The sequence below is a fragment of the Colletes gigas genome, unplaced genomic scaffold, assembly GCF_013123115.1.
Source record: "Colletes gigas isolate AHSC1104 unplaced genomic scaffold, ASM1312311v1 Colletes_gigas_Sc00015, whole genome shotgun sequence".
Taxonomy (NCBI): domain Eukaryota; kingdom Metazoa; phylum Arthropoda; class Insecta; order Hymenoptera; family Colletidae; genus Colletes; species Colletes gigas.
This window is the reverse complement of record NW_025106644.1, coordinates 5,266,019-5,289,342: the sequence shown is the minus strand read 5'-3', so window position 1 is coordinate 5,289,342 and position 23,324 is coordinate 5,266,019. Positions and strand designations below refer to the sequence as shown.

Sequence of the window (23,324 nt, the reverse complement as noted above, 5' to 3'; positions counted from 1 at the left end):
ATCATTTTTGGTGAATTGACATACCCTCGAAATCCTACCCACTTTCGAGAAAAAAATTCGAACAGGGGTACAAATATTTCGGCGAAATTGAAAAATTTCAAATCGTTCTAAAAAAATTATTTTTGGTTGCAGTGGTTAATTAGAATCATTTTCGGTGAATAGACATATACCCGTAATCCTGCTCACTTTCGAGAAAAAAATTCATTACTAAAAATGTCTGACCATCCGTTGAGTTGTTCCCCTTAAATTTTTCGGCCAAAAAAAAAAATTATCAAATCATTTTAAAAAAATTATTTCTAGTTACTAGGGTCAATTATAGTCACTTTTGGTGAATAGACATACCACCGAATTCTTACCCAGTTTCGAGAAAAAAATTCGAGTAGGGGGCAAATTTTTCGACAAAATTACAAAATTTCAAATCGTTTTACAAAAATTATTTTTGATTACTAGGGACAATTACAGTCATTTGTGGTGAATAGGCATATCCCCGAATTCCTACCCAGTTTCGAGAAAAAAATTCGAGTAGGGGGCCAATTTTTTATCAAAAATAAAAAATTTCAAATCGTTTTAAAAAAATTATTTTTGATTACTAGGGTCAATTGCAGTCATTTTTGGTGAATAGGCATACCCCCGAATTCTTACCCAGTTTCGAGAAAAAGATTCGAGTAGGGGGCCAATTTTTTATCAAAAATAAAAAATTTCAAATCGTTTAAAAAAAATTATTTTTGATTACTAGGGTCAATTACAGTCATTTTTGGTGAATAGGCATACCCCCGTAATCCTACCCAGTTTCGAGAAAAAAATTCTTTACCGAAGATATTACTCTCAGCATAGATCTTGTTGCAAACTTTTGAATGATTTTGGCGCGCAGACGCGAATGCTGAGGCAGGCCAGCAATCTAACGAGACAATAATGGTTAGATTAGGGTAGGTTGCAGCCGTAAACATTTCACTTAGCGGTGCAGACGCGATCCAGAGAATCTCATGGTTATGCAACGTTAAAGAACGATCCTCGATCAGAGGACGCGAACGTGATCGGCCGTAATCGATATTACGGCGTCGTTGTTATCGTTTCGTGCACGTTGAATCGGCGAAGGTGAGACGGGCTCGTAATACAACGCTTCGTATAATATTTTCCCTGGCGCGATTATGGTTCCACGAGCAGCGAGAATTTCTGTTCCATCGTCGGGAAGACTACATATATTATTACATGGTCGATACACTTTTCTCGCGATCTGATTGCATGGGAAGAAGCTTGGACGCGACATTGTGTTCTCGAAGAATGGGAGTTTGGTCCTTGAGAACACTCGAAAACGTAAAAGAAATCAGTATTTATTATATTTTCGTAAAACTTTGAGATTTATAATGGCCAAAATGATAGAGAGTGCATTATACCCGGTTAGGAGTTGAGAAAACTATTTTCTCCCCGTAACGAACAAGATCTGATGGTCTTTCCGAGGTCGGAGATCGCGTGCAGGGTTTCAATAACGATCCAGTTTCGCTCGAAAGACAATCGTAAGCGAGTCGAATCGGTTCGGGTTAGGGGGATCCCGGCGGCGGAGCGTGCATCCGATGGGCGTGAGTTACAATTTTATGGAACGCAACAATAAGGACGGAGTGGGATTGTGCACGACCGGTTGTATATCGTCGCGTCGAGGTTAAGCGCGGAAGGGCCACCGTCGAATCGATTCGAGGATGGGTGGAGGGCCTCTGGCACACTGCAATGCCGTAGCTTCCCCGAAGAGAGCAAGATTTCGCCAGACGGAAAAGATGGAAACGGTGGAAAAGAGGGAAAAGATGACCAGACCGGGCGCAGAGCTATCTTCTTCTCTTTTTTTTCCCCCCCTCTGTCCCCCGTTTCTGATTTCTTTTCTTGCGCGAAGCTTCTTGCGCGTCGCGCCACCCCCACTGGAAATCCGAGGATTTTAACACTCGACACTCCGCGTGAACGGGGGACCTTTAATCTTTCGATTGCTTCCGACGCGCTGGGTTAATGGCTCGGCGCGTTAATTTTCCGGCTGAAACAGTCGCGAACGAGACGTAAACGAAGAAAAAGCTGACGCGAAATGGAAAGACAAACACTGTCTTCGTCACGATATTCAATCGAAACGCGTACACGCGGGCGGAAATTCCGGATCGGCTCTATCCGCGCGCAATTATGCGGTCATTAGCGCGCCGGTGTCCTGTTTTCGACGATCGCTAATCAGTGTCGATAAGGGAATTAGATTTCGCGCCCCACTGTCAGTTTCGATTGCTCCGTCAAAGGGCCTAGGCCCCGGAAACAACAGGAATTCTAGCACACTATTGGACTGCAAATGTTTGTGCATTTTGTTCTCAAAAAAAAAAAACTATAGAATGTACTCGATATCCAATGATATAAAAATTTTTTGTATTTCGGGGGTTGTAACAACCCTTTACGATGCCCCCGTTTACACTAGGTTTATGTGGTAAAATTAATGAAGCCCAATTTAATTTGATTATTAAGGGTAGTAGTGATATGTCTGATCAAAATCGATTTGCACTACTTGGAGAATAAATTCTGACCCATATGGAAGTATTAGTCATGTTTTTATTAAATCTGCACTTATTCTCTATGCTTTTACACTATTTCTACATGATAGGATTAAAATAACACTCAATTTAAATCGATTATCAATGATATTCTCAACATGTCCGACCAAAATCGTTTTATACTACTTGGAAACGAAATTTTGACCCATATCGATGTATCAGTCATCTTTTTATTAAATCTGCACTTATTCTCTATGCTTTTACACTATTTCTACATGATAGAATCACAATAATACCCGATTTAATTCGTTTATCAACGATCCTTGCAATATGTCCGACCAAAATCGTTTTGCACTACTTGGAGAAACAAATTCTGATCCATATCGGAGTATCAATCATCTTTTAATTAAATCTGCACTTATTCTCTATGCTTTTACACTATTTCTACACGATAGGATTAAAATAACACTCAATTTAAATCGATTATCAATGATATTCTCAACATGTCCGACCAAAATCGTTTTATACTACTTGGAAACGAAATTTTGACCCATATCGATGTATCAGTCATCTTTTTATTAAATCTGCACTTATTCTCTATGCTTTTACACTATTTCTACATGATAGAATCACAATAATACCCGATTTAATTCGTTTATCAACGATCCTTGCAATATGTCCGACCAAAATCGTTTTGCACTACTTGGAGAAACAAATTCTGATCCATATCGGAGTATCAATCATCTTTTAATTAAATCTGCACTTATTCTCTATGCTTTTACACTATTTCTACACGATAGGATTAAAATAACACACAATTTAAATCGATTATCAATGATATTCTCAACATGTCCGACCAAAATCGTTTTATACTACTTGGAAACGAAATTTTGACCCATATCGATGTATCAGTCATCTTTTTATTAAATCTGCACTTATTGTCTATGCTTTTACACTATTTCTACATGATAGAATCACAATAATACCCAATTTAATTCGTTTATCAACGATCCTTGCAATATGTCCGACCAAAATCGTTTTGCACTACTTAAAAAAATAAATTCTGATGCATATCGCTTTGAAATAGGATCTGTCAAAGCATCGATCATATTTCTATGGAATCTCTGCTCATTCTCTGTTCTTTTACACTAGTTTTTCTTGATGGAATAAAAATAATGCATGAAAATTATATAAAATTACTATCCTTGATAATCGAATTAAATTTGGGAATTATTTTTATTCCACCGCACGAATACAAGGCTTTTCATCACTTCCATTAATAAAACTATGAATTTGCGTAAACATCTGCAGTCCAATAATGAAATTTATATCAATATATTCGTTTTCCTTTTCTTTCCTTTTTCTCCGGATGATTATCGGTATACAGTGGGTCGAATCTCCCGATATATACTGTTAAAAAATTAAAAGCAGCTCACTTCCTCATATAGTAGTCTCTGTAGGATCTTTATCGATTCAAACAGGTCTCAGTCGAGCTCTAATTCATGCATCGATGCGAACCAAAAGCATCCCTCGCGAGACGACACAGAGGCTCTCAAAACCCCCCCACCAGTCTTATTCCCCCCCTCTCTCTCTCTCTCTCTCTGACAATTTTCGAACGATACTCGACAAAGCATAAATTTGAAAAAATATAATAAATATTCCGTCGAAGCCCAGCCGGACCTTTAGGTTTCCCCCTGGTTGCGCCACATAAAACGTAACCCGGGCCGATCAGTAGCCACACGCTCGAGTTGCCGCCAAACCAAGATCCGCCCCGAAACGTTTCACGTGAAAATCGTGGGCTGTTAATTACGTAATTAACCGGCAGAGTCCGTCCGGGGGGGCAATGGTCACCGCGATATCACGCGAACACACTGGACTCACGTGCTCCGACGATCACGAAATCGACTCGATACGCGGAGGGTTTTAATTAAATTCAATCACTTCCGGTTCTGGCAATCTATTCGTCTCATTAAATTCTTTAATTTTATGGTCTGGGATTTGGGAGCCTTTCGATCTTTAATTTCTTCGTAACACTTGGAGGATTTGCATGTACGGAAAATATGACTCCGTCGACAGCCACCTGGGGGAGTACTCGATGAGTTATGCGATCAGAAAAGTTTCAGGATGCTACCAGGGAAGTTTGTGTCCAGAAATGGGGGGAATATTTTTTGTTCGAAGGGCAAAACCACCCCTTTGCCCCGAAAGTTTCCACAGCGTTCCGGGGCGTGTGCCTTGAGACCCCGTCGAGGATCAAGGAAGTTTCTAAAATGAATTCCCCTCCCCCTCCCATCCCCCCCGGGGGAAAGAGAGTTAATTTTCTCACGAATATTCTCCAGGCTCTCGAAACCTTCGAAGATTTCACAGACAATCGTAATTCCTTGGCTCGCTGGGCCCTAAACGTTACATTCGCGACTCCGTCGAACGACGAATTGGTCACCACACGCAATCGATACTCGAGCCGGGGATTTCCAACGAAAACAGAAAAATCGAAGGCTTTAAAGAGCTTGACGAATTATTATTTTTTAATCAGTCGAAGTGTACTCGCTTTGTTTCCAACTTGCTACAAAAATGGCGGATCGTTGCTAGAACTGTATGCACCCCGCGCAAACTCCCAGGAAACACGCAATTAAGGAATTCTCCGTTCTCGTTAAGGAAAACTTCGAGCAGCGAAACGCGTCGTTTCAAACGTTCGAATGTTTCGAATATTTTCCGATCGAACTGCTTCAATTCCATTTCCAAACACCCCGAGAACAGTCGTTTTATTAGACCCTTTATCGATAAACTTTCCCCGCCCCCGCTCGATCAGAGAAGGTTTCCCGAACTTTCCGGAAGCAAAAATACAATTGTTCAAGTAATCGTTCCGGGGAAAAGGGTGGATTCGATCGTTTTGGAGCGAAAGTTCGTTTTTGCAATGTCGAGCCGCGCGTTTGTTTTAATTACCACAGCACCCGATCATCGTACAAACTCTAATCGCCACGGAGACACAATAATCCTTCAGCTTTCTCCTCCAGCTTGCAACTTGTCGCGAGGAAAACGTACCGGAAACGCGCTCGAGGGATCGACGCCATCGCGACGATCGAATGGTCGCCATTTCTTTGATACCGCGCACTCGAAATCATCCATACAGAGTTTCTTTCAAAACTTTGGATAGCAATATCTAAGGAAAAGAATGTTTCGAACAGCATCGAACATGTTCAAACCGTGTTCCAATCTCTTTACAAGGTTCTTTCGTTCGATCGATAAAAATTGTAGATTGGATTTGTAGAGCGTTCGAATGATTTTTGGTGACCCTCGATCGCGATTCGCGATGGCGCGTCGAACTCGCCCGGCGCGATCTCGATGTGCACAGTGTTGATCGATGTGTAAGAACGCTTTCACCGCGAGCACTGCATCTGTATACGTGTGATTGTGCCGCCGCCTTAGCGAAATCACGAAAACCATCAACGATACAACTACTCGATTGTCGTTACTGTGATTTTGTAACTGGGTGTTTCTTGCTTGCAGCACCAGAGCGCCGCCCAGGCATTGGTGAGTCGCATGCCCCTATCTCTTTTTTTCTTTCTTCCGGCGTTTCTGTGTTTCCGCGTTCTTTACACCGTTGGTTGCTAAACCTCCACATCAATTCGATATCTTATCTGAAACTTAATTGCAATTAACCCCTTAACGTTCACGCCCGAGTCCGACCGCTTTGAAAAATTATATTTCTTTTCCTTAAAACTGTACGCTAGATACAACATTGTAATCGACAAAAACAAATCCAACAAAGAAAACTGATCATTGTTGGTTGACCCGAGAAATATCAGCGTTAAGGGGTTGATCAAACGAAAGAGGAACCAACGTGTACAAATGTTTCTTAACACTAGGTTTGGGGAAGTTTGAAATATTGTCAACTCTGTCAGAGTCCACAGAAAAATTGAACAAGTATCGTAGAAGAATGTTTTAATAAAGAAGTTTCGGATGTCGATCGTTTCTCTTTAGTTTGTCAAACGGGCTTCGAACGACAGGTCCAAGTGGCTTTAGCAACCAATACACAAACGCGTGCATGACTCTGTGTATCTGTTACCGTGAATGACCGAAATTGGAGACTGTCAACTTTCACCGATGAATGTCAACAGATACGAAATACGTCGGTGAAAGATCGAATATTTCATTACATTGTTGTACATTCGGACCCTCTCCGGTGTGTGTCGACAATCACAGATATGCTCTGGTGGGGGTCCAAAACAGAAGAGTCAAAAAACAAGCGACTGGCTCTCTCCCGCCAAATCCTTTGTTCTGCTCGGAGTCAATCAGCTTTGTCAGTCTTATGCAAGCTTTGATAACGCGAGCAACGTTTTCTTAATTTCTTTTCCGATACCCTAATTTATACTAAATGGATACTGCAGTAAATCGTGATCTTTTTCTAACCCAGACCTAACCCAGACCTAACCCAGACTTAATTCAGACTTATTCCAGACCTAACCCAGACCTAACCCAGACCTAACCCAGACCTAACCCAGACCTAACCCAGACCTAATACAGACCTAATACAGACCTAACCCAGACCTAACCCAGACTTAATTCAGACTTATTCCAGACCTAACCCAGACCTAACCCAGACCTAACCCAGACCTAACCCAGACCTAACCCAGACCTAACCCAAACCTAACCCAGACCTAACCCAGACCTAACCCAGACCTAACCCAGATTTAATCCAGACCTAACCCAGACCTAACCCAGACCTAACCCAGATCTAGGGTCTGGGTTAGGTCTGGGTTAGGTCTGGGTTATGTCTCGGTTAGGTCTGGGTTAGGTCTGGATTAGATCTGAGTTAGATCTGAGTTAGGTCTGGGTTAGGTCTGGGTTAGGTCTGGGTTAGGTCTGAGTTAGATCTGAGTTAGGTCTGGGTTAGGTCTGGGTTAGGTCTGAGTTAGGTCTGGGTTAGGTCTGTATTAGGTCTGGGTTAGGTCTGGGTTAGGTCTGGGTTAGGTCTGAGTTAGGTCTGGGTTAGGTCTGGGTTAGGTCTGGGTTAGGTCTGGGTTAGATCCTTTCAGAAAGAGAGGCGAAAAAGTTACCTCACCCTTGTGACGTTTTATAGCGACTGAATTACGGAGAAGAAAATATAAATCTCCAACATGTTCATCACTCACCATTAGTGCATGGTGAATGTCAACATTTACCGGTGTAAGTCAGAAATAAGGGTGTTTAGCAAATATTTCGGGCATACACTAAGCGACTATGTGAATGTTGGCATTCACCGGTGAAAGTCGACATTCTCCAGATTTCGGTGTTTCACTGTAACATATCGACATTTTGCCGCGTGGTGCGCCTTTGATCGATTGTACTTGCTCGTCTGCAGCACTGACCGCGAGACGTTCCAAAATATTCCATTGTCAAACGATCTTCGACCAACGCACGATTTCTCCACCATTCGTAGATACAAAGTTAGACGTTCGAAACCTCCGATAGAGCCTCCATAGTTTTAGAACCCTTCGAACACCATTACAATTATAAATTAGTCTCTAAAAAACCCTCAATATCAAAATCCCCCCCCCCATTTTATCGTGGATCTCCAAAGGGATCCATGTTCGACTAATTTACAATCGTAACGTTTCTCCTAGCATGAGAATAATTTTATTAAATGGTATTTTTATCGTGACTTTTTGGATCGCCTCGCGTCGTAGATTATTTCGTGGTTCCCGGGAGGACGTAATCCCCCGTCCTTTCGGAGGATCGTTCGGGCATGTTTTGTAAGCAGTCGCGGCCAGATACCGATGTCCAACTTAGCCCTGCGGTTTAACACGTTAAGCGGCACCCGGTGGCTCATAGCTTTGCCCCCCCGTTGGCAGATGATCCACCGGTGATTCGCGCTGGGCTTAACCGTTTTATTCTCACGCTGCTTGCTCTTCTATCGATCTTTCTTCACTTACCAATACCAGTACGATCTTTCTTCCGTTTTAGAATCACGTATTTTTAGCTTTAATTACCGTTCTTTTGCAGGCTGGACCACGTTGCAACAATGGAAAGAACGCGATTCTTCGTTGAAAACATTTCTGGGCAAATTCGATGAAAAAATCTTTGAACAAAATGTCGTGTCACGTGGGGGTGTAAAGGGTTGAATTCACCCTCTTTAGCGATTATACCGACTTGTCAGCCAGTTGCATAATACCGGCTTAAACTTTAGTACCCTGTTAACTGCAACGGTGCATAACAGTGTTCTGAAAGGGTACGGAGCCAGGGGCCTGATAGAAAATATTTGAGTCGAGTAACATGGTCCAAGGGATTCGAAGCATGGAATTAACGGGCAGAAGCAGAGGGAGGAAAAGTCGAATGGCAGAAAGGTATAAATATTCAAGGGTACAACGTCGAGGGGGGGGGAGGGGGAGCTCTCGAGTCCCGCCCCCCGCGATTCTCGGCCGCGCCCTCATTGTCACCTTCGACTTTAGCCGTTGCAGCTCTGATCTATCTCGCTCTCTCATCAAGCACCCTTTTCGTTCAGGATGCACCGGTGCAGCCAAGTCGCTCCCGCGCATGAGAAGTGGCAGCTGCGACAAAAAAGAATCGTTTATCCGCACCCTCAACCCCGTTTCCGCATAATAGATACGTAGACACGTACACACACACACTTACACACACACACACACACGCAACGTTTCGCTTCTCCGCACCAGAAAAGAAAGAGAGAAATATACCGGCGGGGCTTGAGAGCGCGGTTCGATAACAACATGCATCCCCGGTATGTACGAACGAATCGAAACCACTTTGGGGATCCCCGGGTATGTACAAAACGGCTGTGAGTGCCAACTGATCGAACCCACTTCGTTCCGTTCGTTTTTAACGTCGTGGCTGCGCCGTAGATCGCTCGACGCGCATTCGATTCGCCGGAGGATGTCGATAAATGGTCTTTCGCGTTGGTTTGCAACCTTTATTATTCATGGAACGTCATTCTTGAGGTCCGAGGATTGTAAAAATCCACCTTTATGCTTGTGATATTTCGTAATTAAACATCGAAACTGAATTATGTACAGAAGGGCAGTGATTCACCGGAAGTTCGGACGGGGATGATGAAAAATGGTCTTTTGCGTTGGTTTGCAACCTTTATTATTCATGGAACGTCATTCTTGAGGTCCGAGGATTGTAAAAATCCACCTTTATGCTTGTGATATTTCGTAATTAAATATCGAAACTGAATTATGTACAGAAGGGCAGTGATTCACCGGAAGTTCGGACGGGGATGTTGAAAAATGGTCTTTTGCGTTGGTTTGCAACCTTTATTATTCATGGAACGTCATTCTTGAGGTCCGAGGATTGTAAAAATCCACCTTTATGCTTGTGATATTTCGTAATTAAATATTGAAACTGAATTATGTACCGAAGGGCAGTGATTCACCGGAAGTTCGGACGGGGATGTTGAAAAATGGTCTTTTGCGTTGGTTTGCAACCTTTATTATTCATGGAACGTCATTCTTGAGGTCCGAGGATTGTAAAAATCCACCTTTATGCTTGTGATATTTCGTAATTAAATATTGAAACTGAATTATGTACCGAAGGGCAGTGATTCACCGGAAGTTCGGACGGGGATGTTGAAAAATGGTCTTTTGCGTTGGTTTGCAACCTTTATTATTCATGGAACGTCATCCTTGGGGTCTAAGGATTCTAGAAATCCAGTGTTATGATCGTGGTACTTCGTGATTAATTATTAAAATTAAATAATGTACAGAAGGCACGATGAGAAAGTTGTTTGAAATGGTGGCAAAATTCAATGATACCAGCAGGTATCGGTGTGTTTATTTGAATATTTACACATCTCTGAGACCTAAAAAATGATGTTTCGATCGAGAGTTAGTTGATATCGAACGTGATTCATTTTGTTCTGGATATTCTGATAGTTTCTCGTCGAGTTTGGTAATAATTTAACGCGTAACATAGCTCAGTTTGATCACAGCGAAAGTAATAACGGGAACAGAAGTGGACAAACTATGTGGATCGTCCTCCATATTAGCAACGTTCAGTGCAAAGTGGAAAGATCAGTTCCGGGTTAAGAGGAATTTATAGCCTGGGAGCTTGGAAACATGATTCCCGGGTTAAGGGGAACGAATTAGGTTGTTCTGGAAAATATTGCACGCTATTAGTCACTTTGCTTCTTGTTCGTTTTAAAACGACTGCAAAAGTACGCGCATTAAACTCTGTGCATCGATTTACACGCGGTATAATTTCGATAAACATTACAATTTTTGTGTTGTTGCTCTGTTATTATAAAATTATGGTTCTACTCGGGGTGGACCGATGTTTCTCAAACCGAAGGGCACTAAAACTATTGGCATTTATGAATTTTTCCCTCGAACTGCGTTGGTAACAGCTCTTACGAAATTTCCATACTCGGAGAACACATTTTTTTCGCAATGAAATATTCATGGAATAAATATATTAACCGAAGGGGTTCGATGAAAAAAGACAGGCGCGCTCGAAGCGTGTGTAATTTTTCATAGTCCGTCCACGCGAATAAAAACACCGACATTAACATTTCTAAATTCGAACAAATATAGTTTTACTTAATATTTTTGGGCATTGTTTTGGTAAATAACGTATCGAATCGTGGACGTGTAGTCGAGGAGGGAAGTTTGAGAAACACTGGTATAGATTTTGCCCCGTTCGACTATCGCCTCTCCCGAAGCAATGGCGCGCTTTTTCAGAGAGAACTGATTCGACAATAATGATGATATCAAACGTGGATTTGTGGAGTTTTTCGCGTGATATTGCAGGGTAGTACGGATTGCTTTCAGAGCGACGGCGGAAGTCCATAAATCCATCATACGGAATTTAGTTTTTGCTCGGGATCGCGACTCGACGTTTTAAATCTTTATTCCACGATCCCCGGTACATTTCGACTAAAATCGACGACCAAATTGTCTGGTCCAATGGGCCCGGCAATGTCACCCAGAGTCCAATCTTTTTTTTCTCACGCGAATCTCGAAATTACGCGCGACGAGGCGAAGATTACCGAGAAAGTAAGATGGACCAACGCAACCAGACCACTAATCCTCCCGGCTGACATTGGACTTTAACGATCCAGACATCAGAGCTGGAAATTACTCGCGGCGTAATACGTTCCCGCGAACCTCAACGTCGTCGAATCGTCGCAAACTACGGTCGATGCGGGCTCATCTCGCTAACCAAGAAATTTACTCCCGTCAGACGCCGCGGAAAATCCAATCGCGCGGATAATCGAATCCCCGGGTCGATGAATCGCGTCTGTGCTCGACAGATCGATTCTCGATGCGCGTATCGATCCTCGAAAACGGGCGAACAAAAAGAGAACGCTTACTCTGATCTCTGAAAAATTACGTGCCTTATTTTATAGGTAATAAGAGGTAATTTCACGTATGGGAATATTGGATATTTTAGATGTGCACCAAAATGGCGGATGAAGGCATACTTTCACTCGAATTTGTATATTATAAAGGTGATTTGTTATGTGCGAAACAGAGCTTGTTTCTTATCGATTGAGTTGTTTTTTAAAATAGATTGGGAGTAGCTGGTCTTTTAGATGTGCACCAAAATGGCGGATGAAGGCATATTTTTACTGAAATTTGTATATCGCAATGGTGATTTGTTATGGGTGAAACAGAGCCTGTTTCTTATGAATTGTTTTTGATACTAGACTGGGAATATTGTGGCTTTTATATGTGCACCAAAATGGCGGACGAAGACATACTTTCACTCGAATTTGTATATTACAAAGGTGATTTGTTATGAGCGAAACAGAGCTTGTTTCTTTTCAATTGAGTTGTTTTTTAAAATAGATTGGGAATAGCTGGTCTTTTAGATGTGCACCAAAATGGCGGATGAAGGCATATTTTTACTTGAAATTTGTATATCGCAATGGTGATTTGTTATGGGTGAAACAGAGCCTGTTTCTTATGAATTGTTTTTGATACTAGACTGGGAATATTGTGGCATTTATATGTGCACCAAAATGGCGGACGAAGTTATACTTTCACTCGAATTTGTATATTATAAAGGTGATTTGTTATGTGCGAAACAGAGCTTGTTTCTTATCGATTGAGTTGTTTTTTAAAATAGATTGGGAGTAGCTGGTCTTTTAGATGTGCACCAAAATGGCGGATGAAGGCATATTTTTACTTGAAATTTGTATATCGCAATGGTGATTTGTTATGGGTGAAACAGAGCCTGTTTCTTATGAATTGTTTTTGATACTAGACTGGGAATATTGTGGCATTTATATGTGCACCAAAATGGCGGACGAAGTTATACTTTCACTCGAATTTGTATATTATAAAGGTGATTTGTTATGTGCGAAACAGAGCTTGTTTCTTATCGATTGAGTTGTTTTTTAAAATAGATTGGGAATAGCTGGTCTTTTAGATGTGCACCAAAATGGCGGATGAAGGCATATTTTTACTTGAAATTTGTATATCGTAATGGTGATTTGTTATGGGTGAAAGAGAGCCTGTTTCTTATGAATTGTTTTTGATACTAGACTGGGAATATTGTGGCTTTTATATGTGCACCAAAATGGCGGACGAAGACATACTTTCACTCGAATTTGTATATTACAAAGGTGATTTGTTATGAGCGAAACAGAGCTTGTTTCTTTTCAATTGAGTTGTTTTTTAAAATAGATTGGGAATAGCTGGTCTTTTAGATGTGCACCAAAATGGCGGATGAAGGCATATTTTTACTTGAAATTTGTATATCGTAATGGTGATTTGTTATGGGTGAAAGAGAGCCTGTTTCTTATGAATTGTTTTTGATACTAGACTGGGAATATTGTGGCTTTTATATGTGCACCAAAATGGCGGCCGAAGACATACTTTCACTCGAATTTGTATATTATAAAGGTGATTTGTTATGTGCGAAACAGAGCTTGTTTCTTATCGATTGAGTTGTTTTTTAAAATAGATTGGGAGTAGCTGGTCTTTTAGATGTGCACCAAAATGGCGGATGAAGGCATATTTTTACTGAAATTTGTATATCGCAATGGTGATTTGTTATGGGTGAAACAGAGCCTGTTTCTTATGAATTGTTTTTGATACTAGACTGGGAATATTGTGGCTTTTATATGTGCACCAAAATGGCGGACGAAGACATACTTTCACTCGAATTTGTATATTACAAAGGTGATTTGTTATGAGCGAAACAGAGCTTGTTTCTTTTCAATTGAGTTGTTTTTTAAAATAGATTGGGAATAGCTGGTCTTTTAGATGTGCACCAAAATGGCGGATGAAGGCATATTTTTACTTGAAATTTGTATATCGCAATGGTGATTTGTTATGGGTGAAACAGAGCCTGTTTCTTATGAATTGTTTTTGATACTAGACTGGGAATATTGTGGCATTTATATGTGCACCAAAATGGCGGACGAAGTTATACTTTCACTCGAATTTGTATATTATAAAGGTGATTTGTTATGTGCGAAACAGAGCTTGTTTCTTATCGATTGAGTTGTTTTTTAAAATAGATTGGGAGTAGCTGGTCTTTTAGATGTGCACCAAAATGGCGGATGAAGGCATATTTTTACTGAAATTTGTATATCGTAATGGTGATTTGTTATGGGTGAAACAGAGCCTGTTTCTTATGAATTGTTTTTGATACTAGACTGGGAATATTGTGGCTTTTATATGTGCACCAAAATGGCGGACGAAGACATACTTTCACGCGAATTTGTATATTACAAAGGTGATTTGTTATGAGCGAAACAGAGCTTGTTTCTTTTCGATTGAGTTGTTTTTTAAAATAGATTGGGAATAGCTGGTCTTTTAAATGTGCACCAAAATGGCGGATGAAGGCATATTTTTTACTGAAATTTGTATATCGTAATGGTGATTTGTTATGGTTGAAATAGAGCCTGTTTCTTATGAATTGTTTTTGATACTAGACTGGGAATATTGTGGCATTTATATGTGCACCAAAATGGCGGACGAAGACATACTTTCACGCGAATTTGTATATTACAAAGGTGATTTGTTATGAGCGAAACAGAGCTGGTTTCTTATCAATTGTTTTTGAAACTAGACTGGAAATACCGTCTTTTTTTACATGTGCACCAAAATGGCGGATGAAGACAAACTTCCATTTGAATTTCTCCGATATAAATATAATTTATTACAAATGAAATAGTGCCCGTTTCTCATAAATTGAGTTGTTTTTAAAACTGGTATAAATTGAGAATTAGAAATTACTTCCGTAAATAGAATCGCGATAAAAATAAACGTAGAGAGTTGGTTTCTTTTCACTTAATGGCCGAATTACTGTTACCGTGTATGAACAGGAGCGGAGGTGAGTGTACCGTGGGAGGTCCTACCGTGAATCGTTGGTGGAATTGCTCTCGTGGAGACTCGAAAGACGAATCTTATCCGCGGAAAGGTCTCGATAAGATTTCGCCCCGGGAATCCAAGCGCGCAGTTGTCCTTTGTCGAGCGTTCTAGTCGGCGAAAAGTTACGGCGAATGATTTTCCAGAGATCGGGGGAAGTAGGTCGGCGGGGATAGTTGCGTAATCGCGTCCCGATAGCCGATTTCAGAGCTCGAAGACAGTTTTCAAGAATTTTTTTTTGTCATTTTTGCGAATTTTATTTTAATATTTTTCGGGGTTATTTTCAAAGCTTGAGATATTGAAAATTTCGATTTTTTTAATTCGTTACAGCGGTTTCCTGTTATTAGTAAATGGGGAATCGTAATCGACGACGACCCAAAAAGCATCGGTTTCCGGTGCCCTTCCTTTTCGCAGGCTCTTATCCTTCTGTTCTCGACACGGAGAATCGAAATTCAAACGGACCTTTCTCGAGTTCAATTCGCCAGTCCGGTTCCTTTTAAATTCTCCTTTTGGCAGCGCTCGATACCGCTCGTTTCCGACAGCCTCCGGTTTCTGTCGGAGTCGCTCGAGCGACGACAGTTCGTTAATGGCCACGCCGAAAGCTTCTATCTTTAATTTTTCGACGAAACTCGATGCTTTGTTTTAGTTTTCTGGCGCGACAGTACGAGTTATCGTGTATCGAGCGAACCGTGCACAGAATCGATAAGATGTTCCCAACGAGCCGCTCGACACGTTCCGTGGATAAGAACAATTTTAACAAGCCGCGGAAATTGTAATTTACATCGAGCGTTACAATTTTATTTCGCTCGCTCGGTGTGTATAGACGAAAGAAATTTATTTTTTAAACAAATCTTCTGCTCTTCTGCGACAAGAATGAAATATTTCACCCACAGAAAATGTAATTTCGAAGAATCGTTGTCGAGAACAAACGCCAGCGAAACGACAGTGTCGTTTAATTAGAATGCGTACGACCGGCATTGATTGAGAAGAAATCTGATCGCGTCGCCCACGAGTGTCCCTCAGGAATGCATGTTTCTGACAGTCAATATCATTTGTACACCCTACGCGTTCCGTTGTTTCTCGTGTCGACGGCCACGCGAACCGCAATATTAACGCTTTGTGAAAGAAAAGTTTGAATTATCGTACGACTCGTTCCCACCATCGGCATCGACAGAAGCTGCATCCGAAACGACCGTAACTTTTTCCTCTTTCTTTTTTTTTTTTCGTTGTTCGATCGACCGACGCAACGATTTACAACTTTTTTGCATACCGGTCGTACTGGGGGATGTAAAACGCGTCCAACAGGATTTCTGCACGAACGAGGCGCCACAATAGGCGTACCAACCGCGTCGACGCCCACGCAAAATGAATCGAGAATCGACGTTTTGTGTGTTGCACCTGTCGCGTAAGAAATATCGTGGTTATAATTTTAACTCGTGGAGAAATGGAATTAGGGGGGACTGTAAACACTTGTTAGGGGTAAATTCGTCCCTTTTGTTCGGAAAAGAGATACAGGGGTTTGTTAAAATTTATTTGGATGGAATTTTGGCAAGAGAAAAACTCCATTTTTTAAAAGAAATTAACTCTGGATTAATTGGAGGGGCGGGGGGGATCAACTCGTCAAATAGAGAATTATTATTATTACTGATAAGAGGAAAGGAGAGATATAGGGTTTTGTTAAAATTTATTAGCATTGAATTTTGCCAAGAAACACCAGTTTTTAAAAGAAATTAACTCTGTATTAATATTTTTTTGGGGGGATCAACTCGTCAAATGGAGAATTATTAATATTACTGATAATAGAAAAGAAGAGATATAGGGTTTTGTTAAAATTTATTTGAATGGAATTTTGGCAAGAGAAAACTCCATTTTTTAAAAGAAATTAACTCTGGATTAATTGGAGGGACGGGGGGGATCAACTCGTCAAATAGAGAATTATTATTATTACTGATAAGAGGAAAGGAGAGATATAGGGTTTTGTTAAAATTTATTTGCATTGAATTTTGCCAAGAAACACCATTTTTTAAAAGAAATTAACTCTGTATTAATATTTTTTTTGGGGGGGGATCAACTCGTCAAATAGAGAATTATTATTACCACAATCAAGATAAAAAATACATTTGAGATTGTCCTTTTTGGGAATTGAAAAGTGCGGATAAAAATTGTTTGTGCTTTGGGTAGAAAAATGCAGGTGGTTGGATTTTGTAAAACGGTCCCCTCTGAAACCACGTATTTGTAATAAATATTTGACGTGATCCTGCAGGGAGATATCGACGGGACAGGGTATAGAGCGGTCGTTGAATATGCTAGGGCAGGAACAATCGACGCGGTACCTTGAAACGGGGGGGAGGGGGGGGGAGGGGGGGGGGAAATAGAGGTTAGAGCAACTCGTGGGCGCGTCCTGTGCGCGTCAGCGGTCAAAGCGAGACGAAGGTAGTGAATCGAAGCCGGTGGTAAGCCGTTTCGATCATTTATTTACGAATATATTCCCCCCGAGTAGTCTGACCGCGTGCCAGGCTTGATCCACGCTAATGCACACACACACACACACACACACACACACACACACACACGGTGCACTCGATGCTTTAATATTTGGCAGCCGGTGCCATTCATGGCAGGAAGAGCCTCTCGAGCCTTTTCGATTCATTGGCGTCCACTGGACCCACCTGGGGGACCACTTTACGCCATTCCTGCAAACGGCGCCCCGGGGGATCCTCTCATCCGGAAGAAACTGAACGATTCTTCCGGATAACCATGCATTATTCGCCTAGAAAATTGTGGAAATTCACAGAGTTGTTCATCTCGCGAGAGAAATATTAATTTCGAAGGTCTTCACCGTAATCTCTGAAAGAAAATTTGACATAAAGGGAAGTTAATTCCGAGTTTCAAGATCCCGAATTTCTTCAAAAATAATACTCTTGCTCCAAATTGGCGTAGGGGAAATTTATGTAACCAGTGACGCTGGCCCCAGGATTCTGGCGATGTCACATAGCAAAGTTCCGGTCGCATAAAACCGAATTGTGATCCGAGTAGGTGGATAAGAAACTGAACATGATGGATCGTACGGGCTCACGGTGGTTTTGATAAATATGCAAAGGGGTTGCAAATGGGTGGAAAAAAGGAAGGAAGTGTACTTAATCGTCGAAGAAGACGCGTTCGCACCACCCCGAAAAAAAAACAGCCCTGCATTATGCGTGGAACGATCTAAAAGCATTTTCGCTATGATTCGTCGAGAAGATTTTCGAAGCGAACCGGCTGAATAAGCTGATGGATTATGGTCCATCGTCGTTTGACAAATATTAAGAGGATTTGCAGATTTATGGGCGAAGTTAGAAAGTTAAGGGAGACGCGTTTTAATGGCACTTTCGCGTGTTTATTTTCGTAAAAAACTGGTTAACAAATTGATCGTGATGGATGGATATATAAAGAGATCCCCCGGGGGACGATCCAACGATATTTCGACGCGCGTCGAAGATTCTCCGATCGGTTATTCTCGGCGGCGCTTTTTAACGATCATAAAAGAATTGCACATTTTTTTCGCCGCCGCATTTAATCGATCCCTGCCCGCGCCAGGTCGTTGAATGTGGCGTATTTTTTATTGTCTGACCCACTTGCCGTCGAGAGTGAAATATTTCGAGTGGCATGTTCGTTCAATTACGTCAATCTCACCTTCGAAACAAAGGGTCCGGTAGACAGCATCGAATACACTCGTGGCCGTGTCATACGCCGACATCTGCCATCGCCACGCATCCAATTCTTCTATTTCCACCGATTACTTCGCTAATTTAAACTTTACATCGTTGATAACATTTTGTAGAATGCAATCTTGCTCGTAATGTTACATTCTTTCCATCTACGTTGGTAATTATCCACTCTGGCCTTTCAAACTGTCTCCTTCTCGATGGTAACTTTGTGGAAAAAAGTTTCCAAGGAACTGGATTTTCTTATGGAATTGTATACAGTTTGATTTCAGTTCAATTTTGTATACAGTTTAATATGAGTTAAATTATTGTATACAGTTTGATATGAGTTAAATTATTGTATACAGTTTAATATGAGTTCAGTTTTGTATACAGTTTGATATGAGTTCAGTTATTGTATACAGTTTGATTTGAGTGCAATTGTATACAGTTTAATATGAGTTAAATTATTGTATACAGTTTAATATGAGTTCAGTTTTGTATACAGTTTGATATGAGTTCAGTTATTGTATACAGTTTGATTTGAGTTAAATTGTATACAGTTTGACATGAGTTCAATTATTCTATACAGTTTGATAGGAATTCGATTATTCTATACAGTTGGATTTGAGTGCAATTGTATACAGTTTGATATGAGTTAAATTATTGTATACAGTTTAATATGAGTTCAGTTTTGTATACAGTTTGATTTGAGTGCAATTGTATACAGTTTAATATGAGTTAAATTATTGTATACAGTTTAATATGAGTTCAGTTTTGTATACAGTTTGATATGAGTTCAGTTATTGTATACAGTTTGATTTGAGGTAAATTGTATGCAGTTTGATATGAGTTCAATTATTGTATACAGTTTGATAGGAATTCAATTATTATATACAGTTGGATTTGAGTGCAATTGTATACAGTTTGATATGAGTTAAATTATTGTATACAGGTTGATATGAGTTCAGTTATTATATACAGTTTGATACGAGTTCAATTATTGTATACAGTTTGATTTGAGTGCAATTGTATACAGTTTAATATGAGTTAAATTATTGTATACAGTTTAATATGAGTTCAGTTTTGTATACAGTTTGATATGAGTTCAGTTATTGTATACAGTTTGATTTGAGGTAAATTGTATGCAGTTTGATATGAGTTCAATTATTGTATACAGTTTGATAGGAATTCAATTATTCTATACAGTTGGATTCGAGTGCAATTGTATACAGTTTGATATGAGTTAAATTATTGTATACAGGTTGATATGAGTTCAGTTATTATATACAGTTTGATACGAGTTCAATTATTGTATACAGTTTGATTTGAGTGCAATTGTATACAGTTTAATATGAGTTAAATTATTGTATACAGTTTAATATGAGTTCAGTTTTGTATACAGTTTGATATGAGTTCAGTTATTGTATACAGTTTGATTTGAGTGCAATTGTATACAGTTTAATATGAGTTAAATTATTGTATACAGTTTAATATGAGTTCAGTTTTGTATACAGTTTGATATGAGTTCAGTTATTGTATACAGTTTGATTTGAGTGCAATTGTATACAGTTTGATGTGATCTTAGTTGAGTTACAGTTTGATTTTAGTTAAATTGTATACAGTTTGATTTGGATTAAATTGTATACAGTTTGATATGATTAGCGTTGAATACAATATGATATGAGCGAAATTGTATACAGTTTAATATGATTTGAGTTAAACAGAATTTGATATAAATTAAATTGTACACCGTTTGACACGATTCGATTTGAATACAGTTTGCTATAAATCAAATACAATTATACTTCGTTACTAAAACTGTTAAAGGGTCGATATCATCCCTTAAATCGCCATTGCTTCGATCCACAAATTTCCGGAACACGGTGATTCGAAATTTCGAACGAAAGTTCTTAGAGCGCGTCTCGGAGAACCGGAAGTCCCATTCCGGCAGTTTTCTGCCGAAATTCCCGTCGTCGAGGCGAAGGGAAATCGAATAGGGACGCGAAACAAGGGGATCTGGAGCAAAGTTAGGGCGAGTGTGTGTATCGCATTGTCGTCGCCGTGCAAACACGAGCGACGAGCTAAAAAGGATACGTCGAGTCGGGGGCAAATAAAACGGCCATTCTCGGGACGCGTTCGTACGATATTTTCTTCTTTTTTTTTTTCTTCTCAAAGAGGGAGGCAACGCCATTGAACGGCGTAGGCGTGGGCGTTTATCGTAGCTTGGCAATATTTCAAGAGACGAAATTCGTAGGAAGACGCTTCTTCGTCGCGCTCGAACAATGGCGGGCCTCTGCTCGATTGTCGTCGGCCATTTCTCGCCCAAGGACGACGCCACCGAGGGAACAAACTTCGAAAACAATTCCGAAAGCCCGTTTCGAAATTTTGTGGACTCATAAACTGGTCCAGGGGGGCGGAAGCTTCACGCTCGGGGATATTTACCGGCGGAAAGTTTACGCCTTTGTCGGCCGGAAAGACGTCGATCGAGTTCCCTCTGGCTCCTCGCGAGGAAAACTCGATTCGAAATTTTCTTCTGCTCTTACCGGAGTTTGGGTTGCTTTCTCAACCGAATTTTAGTGTTTTAATTCTTTTCAATGCCCCATCTGTCACGCAATTCTTTTAGAAATTGCTGGAACTTAAATTTACTTCGGAACATTGGCAGTTCGAGTCAGTAATTTTGGAGTTTGCAAACCAGGGATCTAGGATCCAGAAACCAGTAAAATTTTAATTTACTTAAGGGGTTGCAGTGGGTATCAAACTTTCTATTTTGAGCAGAAAATTTTGGAGTTTGCAAACCAGGATTCCAGGGTCCCAAAATCGCTAAAATTTATATTTCCTCGAGGGGTTGGAAATAGTTATTTCGAGTGAAAAATTTAAATGTGTTCGAGGGGCGAGAGTTTCTATTTCATGTAAAAAATTTTGTAGTTTGTGGGGGAACATGGTCCCAGCGGGGCGTTTAGATCAATCAGTTGTCCGCGGGTAATTGGCCCAGCCGCGGGAGAAACTTTTTATTAAATACGCTCCGGCGACGAATAGAGGGATGAAAATTATGGCATCGTCGGCAGAGGGCTATATTTCCATTACTTGGCACGGAGCACACAGTGTTCTCCGCCTCCCTGTTCCACCCTCTCCTTGTCCCGACTCTTCCTGCCACCTAATGAATGGCCGACTTCGCGTATAATTAACTATAATGCTCTTACCGATAACAGGCCATTAAGCGCTTCTTCATCTACCTGCTGTCTCTTGTCCATTCCTCCTCACCTTCTTTCGCGATGGAATCGTTGTCCTATTAGATCAATCCACGCAAAACACCGTCCATCTTGTTTTCTCTGCCACGAAAAACTCTGGATCACGCTCCAAATTTTTTAGTCACTATATTACAGCTCTTCTCGCAATTACCAGTGTATTTTAACAGTATAGTGTATTTTAAGACAGTAACTGTTTTTTTTTCCACCCCTTTCTTCGATCCTAGCCCCACGAAAAATTGTGGATCGCGTTCCAAATTTTTTAGTAACCACGTTACAGCTCTTCTCGCAATTATTGGTGTATTTTGATACCAGTATTAATCAATCGTAACCGAGGATATTTAATTGAAAATTCACAACGACGGTAATTGTTTTTTTCCACCCCTTTCTTCGATCCTAGCCCCACGAAAAATTGTGGATCGCGTTCCAAATTTTTTAGTAACCACGTTACAGCTCTTCTCGCAATTATTGGTGTATTTTAATACCAGTATTAATCAATCGTAACTGTGTATATTTAATTGAAAACTACGACGTTGTACCGTGGCATCGTGTGTCCACTTAACCTTACTCCACTTCTACATAATTTCGTCAACACTGCGCTAAAGAACCGTTATACCAGGCGGAGGGATAGCTAATACCGGGGCATGAATTATTAATAAATATCGTAGCATAAACACGAAACCATCATCACCTGCCAGAGCGTAGCTTTTTCCCTGCCGGAAGGTTACCAAAAAGAGTAAAGCGTCGCTTATGAATAGCTTAAACGAAAACCCGGTCGGGGAACGCGGTACTATAGTATTCCCAGGGTTAAGACTGCATTTCAAGGATGGCCATCAACTTTCATAGTCTTTACACACGTACGATAATCGATGGGGGAAAGTTTCGAGAGAATCTTTAACTGCGAACCGGGGACAAAAGTCACCCACTCTCTCTCTCTGTGTGTGTGTGTGTGTGTGTAAATTGAAAAAGTTGTCTTTTATTTCTTGTCTCCGCGAGAGTTTGGAGCCACTTTCGTACGCCCCGCCCACCGCGCGCAGTCATCATTAATTGTGCAGAGATCTCGCTGGAACTCGTCCCGACTCATTTGCAGGCACCCCCCTCCCCGCCGTTATTCTTTTCTTCGGTGGCGGGCGCGAGCTTGCAGTTTTCTTCTTTTTTTTTCCACCCTTCTTTTTTTCTCTCGAATGTAGGGTAAGGTCAGGGCTCCAAGCGGGACACGTGAGCGCCAGAATATGCTCCCGAACGTCGTAAAACCGAGCTTAGGGGGTGTTCGTCTAAACTTCAGTCGACGTATATTCAAGAGTTACTCGAGCACCCGGTTAACTGCAATACGAACTTCCCCCACGGGTGATCGATCGTCTTCGAGAAATTAATTTTCCAGGAGGAAATACGCAGGAAAGGTCGGGGGGAAAGAATACATCGTGAGAGGCACCCGCTTAACTGCAACACGAGAATTAATTTTAATTTATTTGCGATTATTTGCTTTTCTGTATTTCTTTCTGGTTTTATTCGTTTGTTTTCAAATCTACAGAAGAAAGAAATACACTTGTTTCGCTCGATCCATTGAAT

At 40.8% G+C, this 23,324-nt stretch overlaps 1 protein-coding gene across 5 annotated transcripts in view; it reads left to right on the top strand.

Moving 5' to 3' along the window:
* Positions 1-23,324, top strand: part of LOC122399922 (sodium/potassium/calcium exchanger Nckx30C) — a 95,496-nt gene that overhangs the window by 6,526 nt on the left and 65,646 nt on the right. For 3 of the 5 annotated variants that reach the window (XM_043401005.1, XM_043401001.1, XM_043401002.1), the window contains exon 2: positions 6,015-6,038. The exons of the other annotated variants lie outside the window; for them this stretch is intronic. In XM_043401005.1, coding sequence (XP_043256940.1) covers positions 6,015-6,038 — 24 coding nt within the window. The remainder of the gene's footprint in view (positions 1-6,014; positions 6,039-23,324) is intronic. 5 annotated transcript variants of the gene reach the window in all.